Source organism: Canis lupus, chromosome 28, assembly GCF_011100685.1.
Source record: "Canis lupus familiaris isolate Mischka breed German Shepherd chromosome 28, alternate assembly UU_Cfam_GSD_1.0, whole genome shotgun sequence".
Taxonomy (NCBI): Eukaryota; Metazoa; Chordata; class Mammalia; order Carnivora; family Canidae; genus Canis; species Canis lupus.
In genome coordinates this window covers 11291182-11311674 of record NC_049249.1, presented here as the reverse complement: position 1 = coordinate 11311674, position 20493 = coordinate 11291182, and the positions used below count along the sequence as shown (strand labels likewise).

At 51.8% G+C, this 20493-nt stretch overlaps 1 protein-coding gene across 2 annotated transcripts in view; it reads left to right on the top strand.

Moving 5' to 3' along the window:
- Window positions 1–20493, top strand: part of CRTAC1 (cartilage acidic protein 1) — a 148801-nt gene that overhangs the window by 102311 nt on the left and 25997 nt on the right. For both annotated transcript variants that reach the window (XM_038578461.1, XM_038578462.1), the window contains exons 6-11: window positions 6344–6478; window positions 9908–10053; window positions 12898–13034; window positions 16758–16840; window positions 17659–17759; window positions 18186–18354. In XM_038578461.1, the coding sequence (XP_038434389.1) occupies window positions 6344–6478; window positions 9908–10053; window positions 12898–13034; window positions 16758–16840; window positions 17659–17759; window positions 18186–18354 (771 nt within the window). The remainder of the gene's footprint in view (window positions 1–6343; window positions 6479–9907; window positions 10054–12897; window positions 13035–16757; window positions 16841–17658; window positions 17760–18185; window positions 18355–20493) is intronic.

Genomic DNA, 20493 nt, shown 5'->3' with positions numbered 1-20493 from the left:
AGATGCGCAGGGAATCCTGAGAATTAATCGTCCGTGTGGCAGAGGGGACCTGGCTTGGAGCCCAGGGAGGGCGACGGCAAGGACCAGAGGTCTGCGCTGAGCTGTGTGGCCCTGAGTGACCTTGGGCGCGTCCCCCCAGCCTCTCTGAGCACTTGGGGCAGCCGCCGAGCTGCTGAGAGGACACATCTCGGGCCACAGTGCTGGGTACGGATCCTGCTCCCGCGGGTCCTGTCCAGGCAGCCATCGGCAGTTTATTAAGCTCTGCAGGCTGCAGTTTTCTCGCCCACAGTGGGGCATGAGAACGAAAGGAGCCAAAGGACAGACCCTCGGAATGCAGCAGATAGCGACACCTCCTGGTCTGAGGTGCCCAGGGGGACGCCAGGGCTGTCTGCTGGGCATGTGGGTGCTGGGTGCAAGGAGCGCCACGCTAGACACGGGAGGCAGCGCATAGCAAGCCTGCCCGGCCCCTGCCCTGGACACATTCTCCGTGCGTCTCCCAGCCTGCCCTCCAGGCCGGGTGCAGTCATGGGCATCTTCATGCCCTCTCCACTGGAATTCGTCGGTCTTCCCTCTTCCCCCTGCCTCCCCACCCCTGCCAGCCTCTACCCCCTTCCCAGGAGGCCTGCATTTCAGCCTCACCCTTTGAGGGAGCATCTGTCTGGGCTGCAAGGAGGTGATTAAAGAATCCTTACAAGAAATTTGGAAAGAAAATGAAGGTGGATTTATGATACGGGGTGGGGATTTTTGCTGTTGGCTGGGAGCAGTGTAGAACAAAGCGGAGGGCAGATCTGATTTATAGGAAGTCATTATTGGAGGAGAAGGAGATGCCTAAAGCCCAGCTGAGGCCTTCTGGCGGCTCCCCATCAGCCAACTCCAGAGAGGTGACCGTGGGTAGCAGAGTGGGGGCCACGGGGCCTCCCAGGTTGGCAGACGGGCACTCTCCTGCAGCAGGAGCACAGTGGGATCTGACAAGCAGAGCTGGAGTGACAGGCCCAGGACCCTCAGGGAGTGCAGCCACAGACCTGCCAGCGGTACCCAATGCCCCCAGGATACGTGAGGTGTCAATGCATTGGATGGTTGACGAAAAGGGACATCTTTTTGCTTTTGTTTTTAAAACAAACATGAATACTCATATAATAGAAATGTAACCTTGGTGCACAGTTTCTTGGCTAAAATAAGAGATTTTAAAGGCAGTGGCTGGCCACTCTGGGCCTAATCAGGGGGCTAGCTTTCTCTCCTGCCAAGGGGGAGCTTGTGTAGAAATGTATGAGAACGTGCTGTGAGGATAGCACAGGCTCTAGGGTCACTCAGATGTGGGTTTGAACTGCCATTCGCTGCCTGCTGGCTGCAGTTGTACCTCTGTACCCCTTGATTTCCTCACCTGAAAAACTGTGCAGTGGGATGAGACACAGATGACACCCTGGACACGGGACTGGAGAGCAGAGCTGGTCCTGCCACCCCTTTCCCTGCCCTCTCTCCAGAAACAACTTCTTTTTCAACTCGGCCGTTCTCTCGCCCACTTCCGCCTCAGTGTCCTGGGGAGGGGGGGGGGGCGGGGGGCAGCTGCAAGGATTGAGGCAGAAGCCAAAAGCCTGTGTCTAATACCCTCTGCCCCCGCCCAGTACCTGGACAGCTCACAGAGGGCTCGTGGGTAGCAGCACTGACACTATATCATTCTATGTTTGAATTTTCAGGAAATTCAGGATGTAAGACCCTGTTACCATCCAGCCCTGACCCTCACTCCCCCTTCTCCAACACACACACACACACACACACACACACACACACACACACTGCCCATTCCTCCACCCCTAATGTTTTCCAGCACCTTTGCTACTCTTCTACAATTTCTTGGATGCTCTTGGCAGTCTGCAGGCCTTGGCATCCACAAGAATTGTATTTCTATTGAGGTCTCAGTAGATTAATCCCACAGGTCCAGATTCTTGGGCTAATGAGTCTCACAAAGCCTCCACTGGTGTGAACTCCAGATGGGCCCCAGGAATCTACTCCCAGCCATGCTTGTCCCAAGTTTCAGCCCGGAGGATGCCCTGGATGAGTGGGAAGGAGCCCTGGAGATCTCATTCCCCTCCCCAGTTTATGGGGAGGGAGACCAGAGCCTGAAGAGCACACAGCTCAAGTTTCTGGAGCTGGAGCAGGTGCAGAGGCCAAGTAAGGACCTAGAGGCTTTTCTGTGGCATGGCAAATGCCCCCTGCCTCCTTGTGCCTGGGTCCATAGCAGCATGCCCCACTTATTCCACCCAGCCTCTCTTTCCCATTGTCACTCCACCACCCCAGTACCACCTAGCTACAATCTGATAAATGGAATGCCCATACCCAAACTGGAGTCTGTATCACCAGAGTGCAGGATTTCAGAGGTTGAAGGGTGCAGTTCTTGAGGTAAAAGAGGTGGCTCTACGGGGCTCAGGACCAATGAGCAGATAATCACAGGGAGTACCAGAATGCTGCTGGAGGAAGAAGGGCAGTGGGGAGGCCTTTTCCCCATGACTCCACCTCTCCCACCCAGCTTAATGGGCAGAGTGAGAAGCCTTCAGGAGGGGTTGGGCAGGGAGCAGCGTTTGCACCCAACAGCAGCATAAAGATGCCTTAGTATCCAGAAAGTGCTGGGGAAATCAGGGGATTTTATTCACCTAGCAGGTGGGAAATGGTCCCAGCTAATGACTATGTGGCACCTGACATTTTCCAAGGTACCTTCTGAAAACCCGCACACTTAATATTTATGACAGCCCTGAGAAAAAGCTGTTGTTATTATCAGTCTCGAGTTATAGGTGAGAAAACAGATGCCTAGAGAGGTTCAGTGATGTGCCCAAGGTCACATACAAACTTTCTGATCCCTACTCTTCTTTCCCACCAGCAGGGCTGTCTCTCTAGCCCCAGCTGGGGAGCTGCATGTCCCCAAGAGAGTGTGCCCACCTCAATACAAAAGAAGTAATTGGTGTAAAGTAGAACTTCACTCCTTATTTGGACATGGTTCTCCAAGGCTAAAATAAAGATGTTCCTAACTGCCCCTTGGGCGGCCTCATAAGGCATGTGCTAAACCTCAGGAGGGAGAAAAGTTGGCCAAGGAGAGAAGTCTGAGTAGAAGGCACTAAATCAGGAACCTCTGTCATGGACCATGCAGAGAATGGAAGTATCAGACTACACTTAGGATGGGTGGATGGATTTTATAGATTTGAAGAAGACTTAGATGATCCACCTGGGAGTAGAGTTTCCTCTGCAGCACGGCTAGGGCCTCAGACACCTGGCCACTCCTGCTTCATACCCTAGTTAGGCTCTCCATCCTAAGGCTGCCGGGGCCGGTGCCCAAGAGGCTGGCTCCCTGACTGTCGACTCACCTGCTCCCCAACTGTGCAGCGAACTTGCCAAGAAGGAGTTGTGGGTAACATCTCTGTTATGGTCCAGTTGCCATGGCAATAAATTGTCACTAATTAGTAGTGTGGTTACCATGGCAATTTTCTAATAATTACAGGTTACAAATGGTACAAGGCTTCAACCCAACCCAATTAGTTAATTAGAAAGATTTAGAAATTTGTCCAAGAGGGAAATAACCTGCTTTGTAGAAAATGAAGAGAATGTGTCACAGCTTGAGAGCCAGAGGCAGAGCGGAAATTGGAGGACACTAGAGTGGGGAGGAAGGATGGAATTGTTTGGTGGCAAGTCCCAGAGCCGCACCTGGAATTTCCGGGGGCCCAGGCAAGGCCCAGGTTTTCTCACTGAAGCCTCTTCCTGGGCTGGAATCTGGCAGGATGGGGGCAGGGACACCTGCCAGCAGCCACTCTGCTGCTCCTCTTTGAATGGGTAGACGTGGTGCCCAGGTTACAGCCCAGCAGCCCTCCATGCTGGCCTTAGGAGAGGCATCTGAAAGCCTCCCCGCCCCACACTCTGGCTCTCCTAATGAAAAACGCATGCCACGTCTTAGATGATGCTCCCCAGGAGCACTGTGGATTTAGTGACTCCATTTTCATGAGGCGTGGGCTCTCCTTGAGAGCTAATTAGATTACCTGGGAGGAATATGGGAGGCACAGGGCTCAGAATGTGTTAATTTGGAGCTCAACCATGAGAGCAAAGAGAGTAACAATGCCATTGGGCCCATCCCCTCCTCCTGGCCCCCAACACCCGACCTGGTAGGCAGGCTGTATTGCACAGGTGTGAGAATGGCCTCATGGTTTTCTCCAGGGACCTCTGTAGGAGGACAGGAGGAGTCTGGGGACCAAGAAACCTCTATCTCACATTAGCACATTTTATGGAAACCTCTTCCCAGAGCCGGGCAGGCAGGCAGGCAGGCAGGCAGGCAGGATGCAGGGGGAGTGGCCCAACATCACTCAGGTCTGCCTGAGTGCTCGTTTATTTAACAAATAACCAAACAGTAAGTTCTTCTGAGTTCTCTGAAGACTATTCTTATTTCCTGACTAGCCCGCTAGAGCTGCACATTTCAAACTTTCCTGTGCACATAACCATCCAGGGGTCTGCTAGAATGCAGGTCCCGGCGGGAAAGGACCAGAAATTCTGCCTTTCTGCGGAGGCGGCACCCCTCCACCAGGTCCAGAGACCTGACTCTGAAGAGCGAGGATTCACAAAGCCCTTTCACGTGTCTCACCTCAGTGATCTTCATAAAAATCCTAAAATAGAAAAGGCAAGTCATGTTACCCACATTACACAGATGAAGAAACTGAGGCTCAAAGGGTGACATAAATTGCCCAAGGTCACACAGCTTGTGCAAAGCCTCGCTGACGAGAATCCATGTCCTGGTCCTGGTCAGGCTGCCTTCTGCCCAGTATTTCCAGTGTTTGGGGATGTGGCTTCCAGGGCTTGATTTGAAATCCAGTAGTTGGGGCTGTTTGTTCAAGATGTCTTAAGATTGGACTTCTTGACACAGGTAGCTCAAATTTGATCTTGGAGACGTCAGACCCTAATGTACAGCTGGCTTGATTTCTTTCTGTTTTAAAAAGTATGCAGTTACTAGATTTTTTTCCTTTCCAACTACAGAAGCTGTTCTGTTGCAACAAGCCAAACAACACAAAGAGGTTCCCAAAAAAGGCCAACTACCATCTCTCCTTCCCTCCCTAAATCCCACCCCACCAGGGTTAACAACTCAGGGTGTGGCCTTTCCCGCTTTCCCCCAAATTCAAGAACAAGCCTGCACAAACATGTCCAGAAACATATATCATGTGTTTACCTTTTTTTAAAAAATAAATCTAAGATGCCCCAATACCATTACTTGTTCATTCATATGTCATGGGCGCTCCCCCAAGTCAGTGCATATGCAGTCTTTTCATGCAGAATGGTCCATTGTAGGGATGCACCATAATCCATTCAACCAGTCGCTGTTGATGGACATGCAGATTGTTCCCAGTTGTTGACTACATCAAACAAAGTCAAGAAAGTATGCGGTAGCTTTAGCTGGAACCCACTCCTCTATGTTCATAGACCAGGAGTGCACCTAGTGTCCTGACTGCCATACATAGGACTCAGGGTGGGGGTGGGGGTTGTCAGGAAAATCTGTGACTTGATCAAAATGTGGTGGGTAGATTTGGGCTAGGGGATTTTTTTTTTTAATTCAGTTTGCCACATGTAGTCTAACACTCAGTGCTCATCACGTCATGTGCCCAGTTACCCCATCCCCTTGCCCACCTCCCCTTCTGCAATCCTTTGTTTGTTTCCCAGAGTTAGAGTCTCTCATGGTTTGTCTTCCTCTCTAATTTCCCTCCATTCAGTTTCCCCTCCTTCCCTTATGGTCCCTTTCATTATTTCTCATATTCCACATATGTGTGAAACCATATGATAATTGTCTCTCTGATTGATTTATTTCACTCAGCATAATAACCTCCAGTTCCAACCAGATCGATGTAAATGGTAGACATTCATCCTTTCTGATGGCTGAGTAATATTCCATTATATATATATACATATATATATACATACATACAATCACATCTTCTTTATCCATTCATCTGTTAAAGTACATCTTGGCTCCTTTGGGCTAGGGGATTATTGTAAATCAGCCTCCAAAGGGAAGGGAAGGACCTGTATGTGGCCTCTGTGTTCCATAGGCCATGGGATTGTTGCTTTGCTTGGGTACAAAGTGGCTGTCTTGCCCTTCACTTTCCTCATCATTGGTGTGATCATCCTCTGCATAAGTTTACAGGTCTGTGAGCCCAGATCTGGGCCCAGAGAAGCATCCAGATGTTAGAATCTCCCCCTACCCTCAAAGCTCTCTGAAGCATCTTCATAGCAGCTTCTTGAAGGCATTGGAGGCACCCCTGTCCTCCTCGCAGGCCTGAGGCTTTGCTTCTACCACTTACTGTGGGTTGATGTCCTCTCCTAGGGGGCCGAGGTGTCAGCGTGGGCCCCATCCTCAGCAGCAGCGCCTCAGACATCTTCTGTGACAACGAGAATGGGCCCAACTTCCTCTTCCACAACCAGGGTGATGGTACCTTCGTGGATGCTGCTGCCAGTGCTGGTGAGTGTGGCCGCTGCCCTGCCCCCTCCAGCATGGCCTCCCCGGACCTTAGGGAGAATGGGACAAGTAATCATGAGCACCATAGAGGGAAACATTGCTTGTCACCTTCAATTCCACATCCCCCAAGGCTCAGGCCACAGGGAATGTTTGCTGCTAGGGAAAGGAGGAGCCTGGAACTCCTGGCCACTATCCATTTTTCAGAAACTAAAATTGGCCCATATTCCTCTGAGTCTTGCTTGCCTCCTCAGCATTAATTTTCCCTCCAAGATGCCTCTTTCCAGTTCCCCTCCCCACATGCACTGTAACCATGATATTCAATCCAGTAACCATTTATTGAGCCCCTGCGAAGTGCCAGGTGGTGCTAAGAGTTGGGGATACTGACCCAAATAAGATTATATCACTCTGCCCCCCCACACACATGTACGCACACAGGCATGGACACTCTAGAGGAGAAAACAGATGAGTAAACAAACAACTGGAGTAAGAAGACTAAAATCCACACAAAATAGTATGTCAGGCTCCCAGCCCTGCGCCCCTTCCTCCCTTTGTGCTCATCCCTCATCTGCCTCAGGGCCTTTGCACCTGCCATTCTCTCTACTGGAAATGCCTTTTCCCTTTTCTCTATCTGCAAAAATCCTATCTATCCTTCAACACTCAGTTCTTTGAAGCCTTTTCTGCCTCCCTCTGTGTTACCTGGCAGAGATTTGCACTCTCTCCTCTGCACTCACACTGCTCTTGCATGTACTTCTCGGCCAGGCTTCTACGTTGCTAAAATAATCTATGTCTACAAGGGCTGGGCACTGTACTGTTCATTCTTGACACAACACTTAGCACACAGTGGTCACCCAGTAAATTTTGCTGAAAGGCAAAAGGGACACTTTTTAAAGTTTGTGGAAGTGATCAGCCTGGCCTTCAAGCACTTCTCCCTACCCACTTCCTCCCCACCCTGCCAGTGAAAGGATTGATTTCACCCCTTTCTGGACAGCTTAGGAATGAGCTCAAGCTTTCAGAGGAAGAGGCGAGAGGGGACTAGACACGTAGATCAAAGGTCCTACAAGCTCCAGCTAGTGCTGACAGCTAACATCAAATCCCTGAGCAGATGCCAATCCATTCTCTGTGACTGACAAGTCCCTAATCCTGCAACTCTCTGCTCAGGAGTTCCCATTCTGAACCACCCCTCTACTGGTAGCCAGTCAACTCCCCTCTGCCTTTCCCTCTTCTCCTTGTAGGCAAAGCTAGAGCTAGAGGCAGCAGCTCCCCTGGTCTGTCTTCCTACCTGGCATGCACACACACACACCCCATCATGCTATATACTCTGGCAGCAAATTTTCTCATTGCTGAAAAATCATAAAATGAAAGGGAGGTGGTGGTGGAAAAAACCTAGAGGATTTGATAAGGTGTTAAAGAGATGGGAGCAGAGGTGAGCGAACAAGTTGGAGTGGGAGAAGGTATCTGGCGGGAGGAGAGAGGAAAGGTGCTAGGCCCGTAATTGAAAGTCAGAATGATTGCAGGGGTTTAACAAGACATGTCAAGAGGGCATTCATCACCCAAACAGATGCTGCTGTGAAATGCAGCCTGGCACCGATTATTCCCGTGAAAGGGAACCAGCTCCTTGTCAAGGTGCCTCGTAGATAGGAGAGAAATGGGCCAACACAGAAGGCCACCGACATTAGGGCTGGGGAGTTTTGTAGAGAATTAATGGGGTATTAATCCTAGAGGTTAGAGGCTGCCCCCGCTCCTTGGCAAAGCCTCTTCCTCAAGCCTAGGGCTCATTGCATCTTCTCCCCACACCTCCCACCCATTGTCTAGATCCTCCCCTCCCCCAAAAGGATACTCAGCCTCCAAGGTTCACAGAGGGCCCCACCTCCACCTTCCCCTGGCTCCCATTCCCAGGAGCTCTGTGGTCCCCTGGATTCTGTGATCCCCCCTCCATTATATTGTCCTATCGCCCACCATCTCCAAAGGCCTGATGACCAACAGCAGTTTGTCCTCCGAAACAGTCAGCATGGGTATTGAGAACCAGCAGCATCAACCACCTCTCAGCTCCATGCTTGGCTTGAGGGAACATATCTGCCTTACGCAGCCAGGAGGTCAGGCCATCCCTCTGGGCAAAGCCACACCCTGTCCTCCCCCAGGAGCAGCTCAGTGGGCACTGGCAGATGCAGAGACAGTGAGAGCAGATGACGCTGGACACACAGGTTTCTCTTCCCCGAGCTCCCAAGGCATGCTGTGGGTTTCTGTGTTATGCAGTGGCATTTCCTCTGCTGTCACCAATGTCCCCAGGTGCCTTCTGTCAAATTATTTATGTATCTTCATTCATTCAGTATGTACTGAAAACTACCAGGCCACACAGATGCTGCTTGAACACAGGTAAATAAGAAGACAGCTCCTGCCCTCATAGAATGTAAGGTATGGTGGGGAAACTGGACACTAAGCAAACAAACTGCAAAGGAACATAATTGCATCTGTGATCAGCACAGTGGAAGGAAAGAATGAGAGGCTGTCAGGACAAATAACAAAGTCGTTGGGAGGAACTATTTTCATGGGGGTCAGGGAAGGCTTCCCTGAGGAGGTTACATAGTAGCTTAGAGCAAAAGAAAAACAAGGAGCCAGGTAACCAAGAGCCAAGGGAAGAGCATTCCAGGAGCAGAGACAAGCTTGAGCAAAGGCCTAGAAGCCAGAAAGAGCAGGGCTCATTTGAGGAATGACAGGAATACAGGTAGCCAGAGCTTATGAGTAAGGGGGAAGAGGAAGGGGTACTAGGTAAGACTAGATAAGGTGGCTTTGTACTCGGGGCGCCTGGGTGGCTCAGCAGTTGACCAGCTACGTTCGGCTCAGGACGTGATCCCGAGGTCCCTGGATCGAGTCCCGCATCGGGCTCCCTGCATGGAGCCTGCTTCTCCCTCTGCCTCTGTCTCTGCCTCTCTCTGTGTGTGTCTCTCATAAATAAATAGATACAATCTTTAAAAAAACAAAAAAGATGGCCTGGTACTCCCCAGGCAGGAATTTGAATTTGACCCAATAGTACTGGGGAGCCATGGAGAGATTTAAGCAAAAGAGTGATGACCAGCTTACTATATACCCCACTGACAGTTTTGGGGTGGCTGGAGAGGCCTTTGTCCTCCAGAATTTCCATGTCTCCTTCCCCTTCCTAAGCTACCCCAAAACAGAGTGAAAACTGTGTGCTTGCTGGGCAGATGCAGTTGAAGACAGGTGTGGTTCTCTTTGCGACCACATGGCTGTCCCACCTCCCGCCCCCATGGAGAAATTCTGAGCTGACAGCTGCAGCTTGAGACAAAGCTGCTCCAGGATGGCAGGGTCAGCTGGAGGGTCATCCTCCCTATCACCTTCAAAGGAGCTCCAGCAAGGTGAGTGTTTGTAGAGCCTGCAGGGGGCACTGCCCTGAGGGAACCTGCCTTTCCTCCCCAGGTGTGGACGACCCCCACCAGCACGGGCGAGGTGTTGCCCTAGCCGACTTCAATCGTGACGGCAAAGTGGACATCGTCTATGGCAACTGGAATGGCCCCCACCGGCTCTATCTGCAGATGAGTGCCCATGGGAAGGTCCGCTTCCGGGTAAGACGGGCCCTCTCCCTCCTTCTACCACCCAGCTCTGTGAGTGGCCCTGGCATATCCTGGGGATGCAGCCTGCCTCCCACCAGGGAGGGGCTGAGAAGGGGCTTGCAGCTCTGCAGAGCCTGGAGGCAGGACAGCCACAATAAAGGTAACATCTGGGGGAAGATGGTGGACTCCAGCCTGGGCTTCCATCTCTAGTGCTCAGGGCAGAAAGGGCCAGACAAATGAGGGACAGCAGCTTCCCATGGAGGGGGAAGAGCAGGGCAATGAAGGCTCTGGGAGGTAGACTTCATTCCTGGACTGACAGCATTTTTCCAGGTGGTTCCTGGAAAACCTGATCTTTTCAAGTTTAACTTTACGCTAAGGGTCAGTGAAGAGAGGACTGGGAGAGATTGAAGCTACAGAGCTCCCAACAGTTGCCCCCTAAGGACAAATGGCAGGTGGTGGACAAGATGACCTCAAAACCCTTATGTGTCCTGTCCCTGAGCTGTCAATAGACTGCAAGGCAAGAATTCTTCAAAGGGGCTGTTTGGTGACAGGAATAGAGGTACCACCACCACCCCTGTGATGAGCTAGAGTTTGGAGCTTTTTCAGGGAGCTCTCATAGGATGGTTGATACTGATCTCAGGGAGTCTGAGTGGTTCTGGAGGTACCTAGGTCTTGCCAAAACCCCCTGCAGGAGTGAGAATTTGCCTGATGCCTGATGCCCCAGTGGAGTCTCTGGGAACTTTCTGTCTGGGTCACCACCACCAGCTCTCTTCCTTCTGGGATGCCAGCCTGGGGATGCTTAGGCCCAGCTGCTCCCTCCCTGGAGACCCAGGCTCTCTGGTTGAAAAGGAGGCATGCCCTAAACTAAAGCAGTTGATTCTGGGATCCTGGATGATTTTCACCTTTATTCAGCTTTTTTGTTATTTTAAGATTTATTTATTTTAGAGAGAGAGAGCACACACAAGTGGGGAGGAGGGGCAGAGGTAAAGAATACTCAAGCAGACTCCCCACTGAGGTGGAACTGGACGTGGAGCTCAATGTGGGGCTCAACCCCACAACCCATAAGATCACAACCTAAGCCAAAGCCAAGAGTTGAACACTCAACTGACTGAGCCACCCAGGCACCCCCAGCTTTTTGTTCTAACCCAGGTTCTAACCAGGGGTGATTTTCTCCTTCAGGACATTTGACAGTGTCTGGGGACATTCTCGATTGTCATGAATGGGATTAGGGTGCTACTGACACCTAGTGGCTTCTAGTGGGTAGAGGCCAGAGATGTTGCTGAAAGTCCTATAATCCACAGGACAGACCCCTAGCAAAGAATGATCCAGGCCCAAACATCGGTGTGCTGTGGTTGAGGAACACTGCCAAGCCTTCTGGTGGCCCCTCCCCAGAGCTCACAGGAGCAATAATAATGATAACAGACGCCCCATTTATCAGGTGCCTTCCATGTGCCAGGAACTGTGCTAAGCGCTTTACATACATTATCTTAGAAGCCCGGGTGTCCAGTGGGGCAACCCCAAGGGGGCTATGTAGGTTTCCATTTTTATAGGATCAATAGAATAATAATGAACTAGAGATCCTGAGGTCTTTCTCTCCAGCTCTTAAGACCCTGCTCAGCCTATACTGGCCAACTGGCCATCCTCTTAATCAGCCTCATTACTGCGCTGATGGGGACAACCTCCCTCCTGGCCTCCCCAGAACAGGCAGCTTGCAGCTGTCCCAGGCAGGCTCATTCCTGCAGCTGATGGAGGGGGTGCCTGCAGTAAGAGGCCAAGGAGCTGGGCCAGGCCAGGGGGCGGAGGGGCCCTCCCAGAAACACTGACTGTGCCTTCCCAGCCCTTTCCATGTGGGCCCTGAGATTTAGACAGGCTGTCAGAATCTTTAAGAGATAAAGCCATCCATAATATATATTCTTATAAACAAAAGGCTGCTCTCCACACCTCTTATTCTATTTCAAGGGAGGTCCCCACAGCTGAGACCCTTTGCCAGGTCCCCCTTTGAGGTCCAAGTTGGGTTCTCCTGGGCCTAGGGTCTCCCTGTGAACCATGGACAGGTATATCTGATACTGCAAACCCCCAAAGCAAGGGTCAAAAAAATCAAAATACTTCCAAGAAGAAACATAACAGCAAAAACACAGCTAAAAACCACCTCTGCTGCCTTCCACAAGACTGAGAGTGTGAGCAGGGCCAGGACGGATTGCCAGGGATCTATTTCATGCCCACTGCCTGCCAAGCATTTTACATGCAGTCCTCACAGCCTGGGCCACTATTCCTAGCCCCAGGTTACTGATGAAGAAAGTGAGACCAGAGAGGCTAATAACTTGCCTAAGATCACACAGCTAAGTCAGCAGAGAAGCCTGGATTCAAATACACAGCCCTTTCCAGTGCCCCATACACAGACCTGCTTCTGACTCTCTGAAAAGGGGGAAGGACATAGCATCTTGAGTCTGAAGCCCTGGCTACTGCCCCATCATTAGCTATAACCATGGTTGACTCCCCTCCTTCCCCCAGGACATGATCACCTCACTTGTAAAATGGGAATGCTAATGTCTGCCCTGCCTCAAGTGCCTGATGGGAGGGCTACATATGACCCTGACCAGTAAAGCACCTGGCTGTTGCCTGGTGTGAATTGGGACCATCCCTCTCACCTCTTTGTCCTCCTACAAGCAGCCCGAGGTCTGTGTGGTCCTGAGTGCAGCCACTGCAGGTCCCATCCAGGGGAGGTGAGAGAGGAGGTGTTAGGTCGACCATCTCTTCTCTTGGATTGCATACACACACGTGTGGGGAGTCGACCTCCCTCATCCCACACACACACCTCTGTCTGCTGACCTGCACCCTCTCCCCCCTGCACCCCAGGACATCGCCTCGCCCAAGTTCTCCATGCCATCCCCTGTCCGCACAGTCATTGCCGCCGACTTTGACAATGACCAGGAGCTGGAGATCTTCTTCAACAACTTTGCCCACCGCAGCTCCTCAGCCAACCGCCTCTTCCGGTAGGTGCTTCAGCCTGGCCAGTAGCCTCTCACCCTCGCCAGCTGGGAGCTGGGGAGGAAGGTGTAGAACTCAGAGGAGAGCTCCCAGGGCTGAGATGCAGGAAGGTCCCCTGATGAAGGAACAGAAAGGAGGGAAGGAGGGATTGAATGAGAGGCTGTGGAATGGAGGACAGATCCTAGGCAGGAAGCCGGCCTCCTGCTGTTGGGGGAGGAGGGACACGGCCCAAAGTGTGCCCAGAAGCCACACTCTATAGGAGATAAATCCACACTACCATAAAAAGGAGTTACAGTCAAACTTGTTTCGGTGCCCATAGGGTAAGCAAAGACAGGCAGGTTTACTGGCTGCAGGACTTCTCAGAGCCTTTAACATGACCATGAGTGTTTTTACTTTCTGAAAGGTGGCTGGAGTATTCTAAATAGGTTTGACCACAGGACACCTCTTTCAAAGATTTTCCTCTTGGGACTGGTGCTCTGCAAAACATCCCTTGGGAAATGCTGGATGCGATGATTAATGGTAGATAAGGAAAAGAGTGACCGAATGGAAGGGATCTGCAAGCATCTGCGTCTGGGGAGGAAAGGTTGGATGTTGGGAGGCAATACATCAGAATCACCCGAAGTGCTTATTTAAAGTACAGAATCCCAGGGCCCACCCAGATCTCCTAAATCAGAATCTCCAGGAGTGAGGCCCAGGATTCTCTATTTTTAACAAGTACACTGGGCATCAGGTGATTCTTATCACACGAAAGTTTGAGAACTGCCGTTGGAGAACCTCAGGACCCATGTGGCCTGAGACAGCCCTGTTCCTGGCCTAAAACATGCTACTGGGGCTCAGGAGCAGGTGGGGAGAGGAGGCAGGTGGGGTACGGGGCCTTGGCTTCAAGAAATAGGCTCCATCACCTGCTCGGCTCCCCAAGGCCCCCACCCTGAACCCCAGGGGGGCCCCAACTATTAATAAAAGGCAAGAGCTGTGACTAAGCATGTTTTAAAATATAATTATTAACAAAGCATCAATCCTGACTGGATGTAATCACCCCCCGAAGGCACTAGATTTACTAATTAGGTGCCTTGCAAAAAGCTTATTCACAACTTCCAGATTAATTGCGGAAGATCAATTGCTCGTTAACAGAGACACTGCTTTCCTTCTCTGGCTAATAAAGTGTCACTCGCCAGGGCCCCTGAGCATGAGGGAGTCTAGTGCTCTCATAACTGTGGCCGAGAACCCAGGCGCCACCCGTGTCCACCTGCCCATGGGGCTCTAAAACATGGCCCAGCCCCCCTCTGGCCACCCCAAGGAAGGGCCGGCCCAGGGCTGCCATGGACCAGGACAGGGTCACCACAGAGTGGCCCCACGGGTTAGCAGGTTTAGCTCCAGGCAGCAGCAGTAGACGCCACTACTGAGGTACATGGCCGTGCTCCAGGTCCCGGTGGCAGATGGCTGGGTCCTGAGCACACAGCAGAGAGTGAGGGGCTACAGCTGGAGCCACCACTCAGCTGGCAACTCTAGAAGTTTGGCCCCAACTTGTCTCTGTCACTGAATGGAACACGGCAGGCTTCTTGTAGGAGATACTGGGGACTCAAAGCCGCAGTGTGCTTGAGCCTGCAATCTTTCAGTGAAGAGTAGGGTAACCAGGGGACTCATCACCCAAACCAGATGCTTAGTGAGAGTGAGGGGTCCTGTTAATGATGGCGGGACAGCCAGCATACAGGGTCGCTCCCAGGCCAGCCAGGATACGCAGGGTCACACCACTGACACATTGACACATGCCTCTGATCTGTTCTCGCCTCTTACCCCCTCTGCCGCTCCTCATCTGTCACTCTGAAGGGGCTTCCTGCACCTGCCTTCCGTAGGTGTCACCCACCCCTGCCCCCCTCTAGTCCTGCAGCCTAGCTGTTGAAAATGGAAATCTGGCTGTAGCCCTCTTCCTCTTGAAACCTTTGGAAGCTCCCCACTGCCCTCTCTCGGACGCATCCCGGCTGTGTCCTAGCCTCCACACACTTTCCACTTCCCCATTTGTGGCTGAGCTCTAGACTCCACCAGCTTTGCTCAGCTCTGGGCCAACCAGGTCGGACCCTCAGAATGCCCGCCCCCTCTGCCTCTTCTTCCTCCTTCTTGGTCCGAGTGACCATACTCACTCATCTTTCTGGTCTCAGCTTAGTTGAGCCTTCCTCCAGGAAGCCTGGGCGAGCTTGCCCAGCTCTGCCCTCCCCAGCCCCTCTCCCTGTGGTCCTTCAGCACTCTGCAGGAGATTCTCTGTCATCAGGGACCCTAAACTCCATCCTCCCTGATGCACATCGTGGCCACAGGGCCCCGCGCAGTGGATGGCACACAGAGGTCACTGCAGGTGAATTTGTTCAGCCAATACATAGACGCAGGGCAACTGCTGGGCTTTATCCTTAGGAACCCTTAACTGCATTGTCACCTGAGCCCAGGGATGTCTCTGCCCAACTGTGGAAGAATCTGTGGGACACAGGTGGTCGAAGGGACTGTGGTTGTTGGCAGGCTGAGGTATACAGACCTCTAGCAGGGATGCACATGCCCCAGGGCAACAGGCACACTGTCCTCTGCCCAACTACACCCATGGATGTGCAGCACAGATGCCTCAGGTGGACACAGGGACAGAGGGACAGAGGGCTCTCCCAGGGCCAGGGCCGCTGCTCAGCTCTGCAGATGCCCTGCAGTTCAGCCTGCACTCTACCCTCTCCACACCACAGGCTCCAGCTCAGGGGACTCCTGCCAGCTCCTGAAATCACTGGCCACATCTCAGCCCTCTGGTGACTCTCTGTGACCTGAGCAGACAAAAGCCACCTGCAGTGTTGAGGGGAGGGCGATCAGATCCCTCCCTGCCCTCCGTCTCCCCCAGCATTGCTCCACACAGCCAGGCCATGAGAATCTAATGAGTGAGAAAAATCGGAGGAAAGCTCACCACCATCATCAGCATTCAGCTCGGCGTGGAGAAAGAGCAGGACATTCGCAGTGGGCTTTTCTGAAGCAAATATTACCTTGGTTCAGAGTTTAAAATAGACAGAGCCCCTGCAGCCCAAAGGGACCCCTTTCTTCCCTTTTTGCTGCTGGACTTCATCCACGCATCCCACGGGCATGTGCTTGGAGCTTCCTGCGAGCCGCGCACTGTGTTAGGTGCCGTGGGAAATGCAAGAATGAGTAACACGTGAGTAACACGTGGTCCCGGCCTGCCGCAAACGAGCTCACAGTCTAACTGGGGAGATAAGGTGCATTCGTCCGAGCTTTAAAGCAAGGCAGAAAGTGATAACGGCTGAGCAGGAAGGCACTGCTTCCAGCAGGATGATCAGGGAGGACTCGGAGGAGGTGGCCTTTGAGTGGTTTGAATCCCGGGCACATCCAGAACTCAGAAACCCAGGGCCACTTGAAGGAAAGCGAAGGTCAGTTGAAGGTAGCTGCATCCCTGCCTCTTCTCCATCCATCAACTGCCCTTCCCCCGGCTGTCTATAATTCATCCATTAGAGAAAGAAAAATCAATATTTACCAACGTAAATTAAAACCCAAGAAGGGAACAGGCAGGGTGTAGGCAGGCTCTGGAAGCAGAGAGTGGCTCCGTAGGCGTCCAGGTGGTGGCCGATGCACAGTGGGGCCTGGGGATGCTCAGGGAACAGAGACTGGAACGAGTGGTTCTCTGCATCCAGGGGGCCCGCAGGGGCCTCGCCAGCATGTGACTCATCTGACAACGACTGTCTCCTCTCCTGCAGTGTCATCCGCAGAGAACATGGAGACCCCCTCATCGAGGAGCTCAACCCTGGTGATGCCTTGGAGCCTGAGGGCCGGGGCACAGGTGAGGACACCTGAAGGCTCTGTCAGGTGCACAGGATGAGGGCAAGAGGGATGGGGCAGCCAGTCCCACAGCGCGGGACCCCTCCTTCCCCGCCACTCTGAAGACTGACACCCTAAGGCAGGGGTGAGAATCTGGGAGTGCCAGGCTGGAAGTAAAGGAGGCAATGGTCCCCTCTTCCAGGTTCAGAGCTGGGGGCGGGACTCTGGAAATCCGTGGGCAGTAGCTTCTCTGGTGCCAGGTGGGGATTGAAAAGAGAGGCTGGGGGGTGTTCTGCACTCTGACCCTTCCCCTCTTGGCATTCAGCCTGGTGTCCAAGAAAGAGCCCTGGATCAGGAGTCCCAAGCCCCCATCCTGCCATTGCCTCATTTGTGATCGTGGAAGGGTTGCTTCAGCTTCTGAGTCTTGTTCTGCACACCCACAGAAGGGATCATTACATGTGCCCTCCTCACCTCTCTGTGTTGTAGTGAGGACCGAAAGGAGACCATGAATGTGCAAACATGACATATTGACAAAACTGCAAATACAAACGGCATGTGTAATATATCAGAAAGGAGTCCTCATGGTCTGAATGATTTGCACCCACTCTGTCCATGCAAAAGTCCAGGGAAAGGAAAGGGAGCCCCCCTTCCTGACTTCCTCCCATGAACCGGCTCTGGGAAAGCAGAGGAGATGGGCTTCCCCCTTGTCTTCCTGCCCCAGCACTGTGCTCTCTGCCTCCCACCCCAGGGCACGGGTGCCAGGACATGGCCCTGGTTGGGAGCCCCTCTTCCTCTTGGATCTCCTGGCTGATGGCCAGAGTGAAATCCGCCTTGTTGCAGGGGGTGTGGTGACAGACTTCGATGGAGACGGGATGTTGGACCTCATCTTGTCCCACGGGGAGTCCATGGCTCAGCCGCTGTCCGTCTTCCGGGGGAACCAGGTGTGCACAGACACCCCAGCCCCATGTGCTCCCCTGGATCTAAAGTGGATGGAGGTCGGAGGTACCTGGGATGCTTGCTTGTCCAGCGTGGTGGGAAATAGAAACCCAGGAAATAAATCACAGTCACACAGTAAACCTCCAGGAAGGGCTGCTCCTGGGAGAAGCCCTTTGCCCCTCTGCCTTCCACTGGCACTTCTGCTCCAAAAACTGTTTTTCCTGAGTCTTTTGTTGGCTTTTCCTTCATGTTTCCAGTGCCTCTCTTTCCAAATGTCAGCCAGTCTGTCTGCCCTGTTCACCTTCCTCCTCTCTTCCCTCTGCCCCTCTCTACCTCTCTCCCTGCTCCCCCTGCCCACCCTCCCTGCCTTCCCCCATCCCTGCTCCCCCTGCCCATCCGCCATATTCACCTGCCTTCTTCCCTCCCTGCAGGGCTTCAGCAATAACTGGCTGCGCGTGGTGCCTCGGACCCAGTTTGGGGCCTTTGCCAGGGGAGCTAAAGTCGTGCTCTACACCAAGAGGAGTGGGGCCCACCTGAGGATCATTGACGGGGGTTCGGGCTACCTGTGTGAGATGGAACCCGTGGCACACTTTGGCTTAGGTGAGTCAGGGCTGAGGGCGGGGCAGGCAATGAGCTGTTGTGCCCAGACAGTGGGTTCCTGTAAACGCATCCAGAAGCCTGCTCACTAACAGAGGACTGCCAGGTGCATGGTACTTCCAGATCCCATGACAGCCTTGGCAGACACAGCCATACAGACAACCCCACTCTGAAATGAGCCTGTGCCTCACAGGGGCCCCCAACTGTGGTCCTCTGTTGAATTCATTCACCTTGGGGTCCGGGTATTTAATCCTCATGTCCAAAACTGAGGCCTTGTTCAAACACTGGCCTGAACCAGATTTGTCCAAATCAACTGTTTTCCTGGCCTCTTGGAACCAGCTTGGTGATTAAAGCCTCAGCAAACCGCTGGTGCCTTCCCTTAACTAGAAAGCTTAGAGAAGCCTCGCATTCTGCGAGGGAGGGTGATCACCTGCAAGGGGGTGAAAATTGGTTCCTGTCTAGGAGAGGGGAAGCAAGAAAACCCTACTCTTTATGTGTATAAAGGGACAGATATACAGACCGCACATAAACAGCTATCCGGTATATCTGTGGTATGCATGAACTATCACTACACACCTATCAGAACAGCTTAAAAAAAAAAAAATAGTGATAACAACACATGCCAGCGAGGATGCGGAGAAATTCACTCTCCCATGCGTTGTCAGTGGGAATGTGACATGGTACAGCAACTCTGCAAAATAGTTTAGTGGTTTCTTTAAAAAGAAAAAAGCCAAACACACAGCTACTATAAGACCCAGCAATTGCACTCCAAGGTATTTGTCCCAGATGAATGAAAACGTATGTTTTAATTAAAATGAAACTTATGTTTTCATAAAATCTATACAAGATCGCTCATGATAGCTTTACCAGCAGTTACCCAGACTGGAAACACCCGGGATGTAATAGGTTACTGGTTCAACAAACCGTTGTCCTCCACCCCATGGAATATTACTCAGCAATAAAAAGGAGTGAACTGTTGATACACATAGCAACTTGAATAGCTCTCAAGGGCATTATGGGGAATCGGGGAGAGGCCAATCTCATATAGTCACATACTGTTGATTCCATTTATGTAATATTCTTGAAATGGTAAAATTACAGAGACAGAAAATAGAGATGTGGTTGCCAGGGTTGGATATGACCATAAGTCCTCAGAGAGGACTCTGGGGTCATGAAGCAGTCCTGTATCTGGATTGTGATGGTTGCACAAATCCACCTATGTGATAAAATGACATAAAACTATACACACGCGCACATGCATGTATGCGTGCATACACGTAGGCACGGTACCGATGTCAATTTCCTGGTTCTGGCATCATGCTAAAGTGGCGTCAGCTCTAACCATTGAGGGAAACTGGATGAAAGGTACACAGAGCCTTTCTGTATGATCTTTGCAACTTCCTGTGAATCTAGGATTATTTCAACATCAAACTTTTTTGTTTTGTTTTGTTTTTTTTTAAAGATTACTTATTTATTGATTCATGAGAGACACAAAGAGAGAAGCAGAGACATAGGCAGAGGGAGAAGCAGGCTCCCTGTGGGAAGCCTGATACAGGACTCGATCCCAGAACCCCAGGATCATGACCCAAGCCGAAGACAGACAATCACTGAGCCACCCAGCTGCCCCAACATCAAACATTTCTAAAGAAACGCATTGGGGAGGAAATTAGGAAGGAGAAATGTCTGAAAAGCCTTCTTGAGAGGAGGGGCAATCCTGGGAAAAATGTGGAGGAGCCAAGAGAGGCTTTACTAAAACGCAGTGGTTAAAAAAGCATTTGAGTCAAATATACCCAGGCTCAAAATCAGACACCCTCCCCCATGTGCTAGCACCTCATGGGGTGATATATTAACATCGAAAGAATAGGCAATATGCTCTGAAGTTAATATATATGTATGTGTTAATATTACACACACATCATATGGGCAAAGAAAAAAACTGAAAGAAAATGCAGGAAGTATGAACAGCGATTCTAGGGGCAGGATTAACATAGTAACTCCCACTCATTCAGGTGGCACTTTGCTTCATTTCATGCTCATGACCCACCACTCCCCAACCCCCTTGTGAAATGGGCATTACTTATCCCCATTTTACAAATGGGAAAACTGAAGATCACAGCAGTTAAGAAACCCACCAAGGTCACA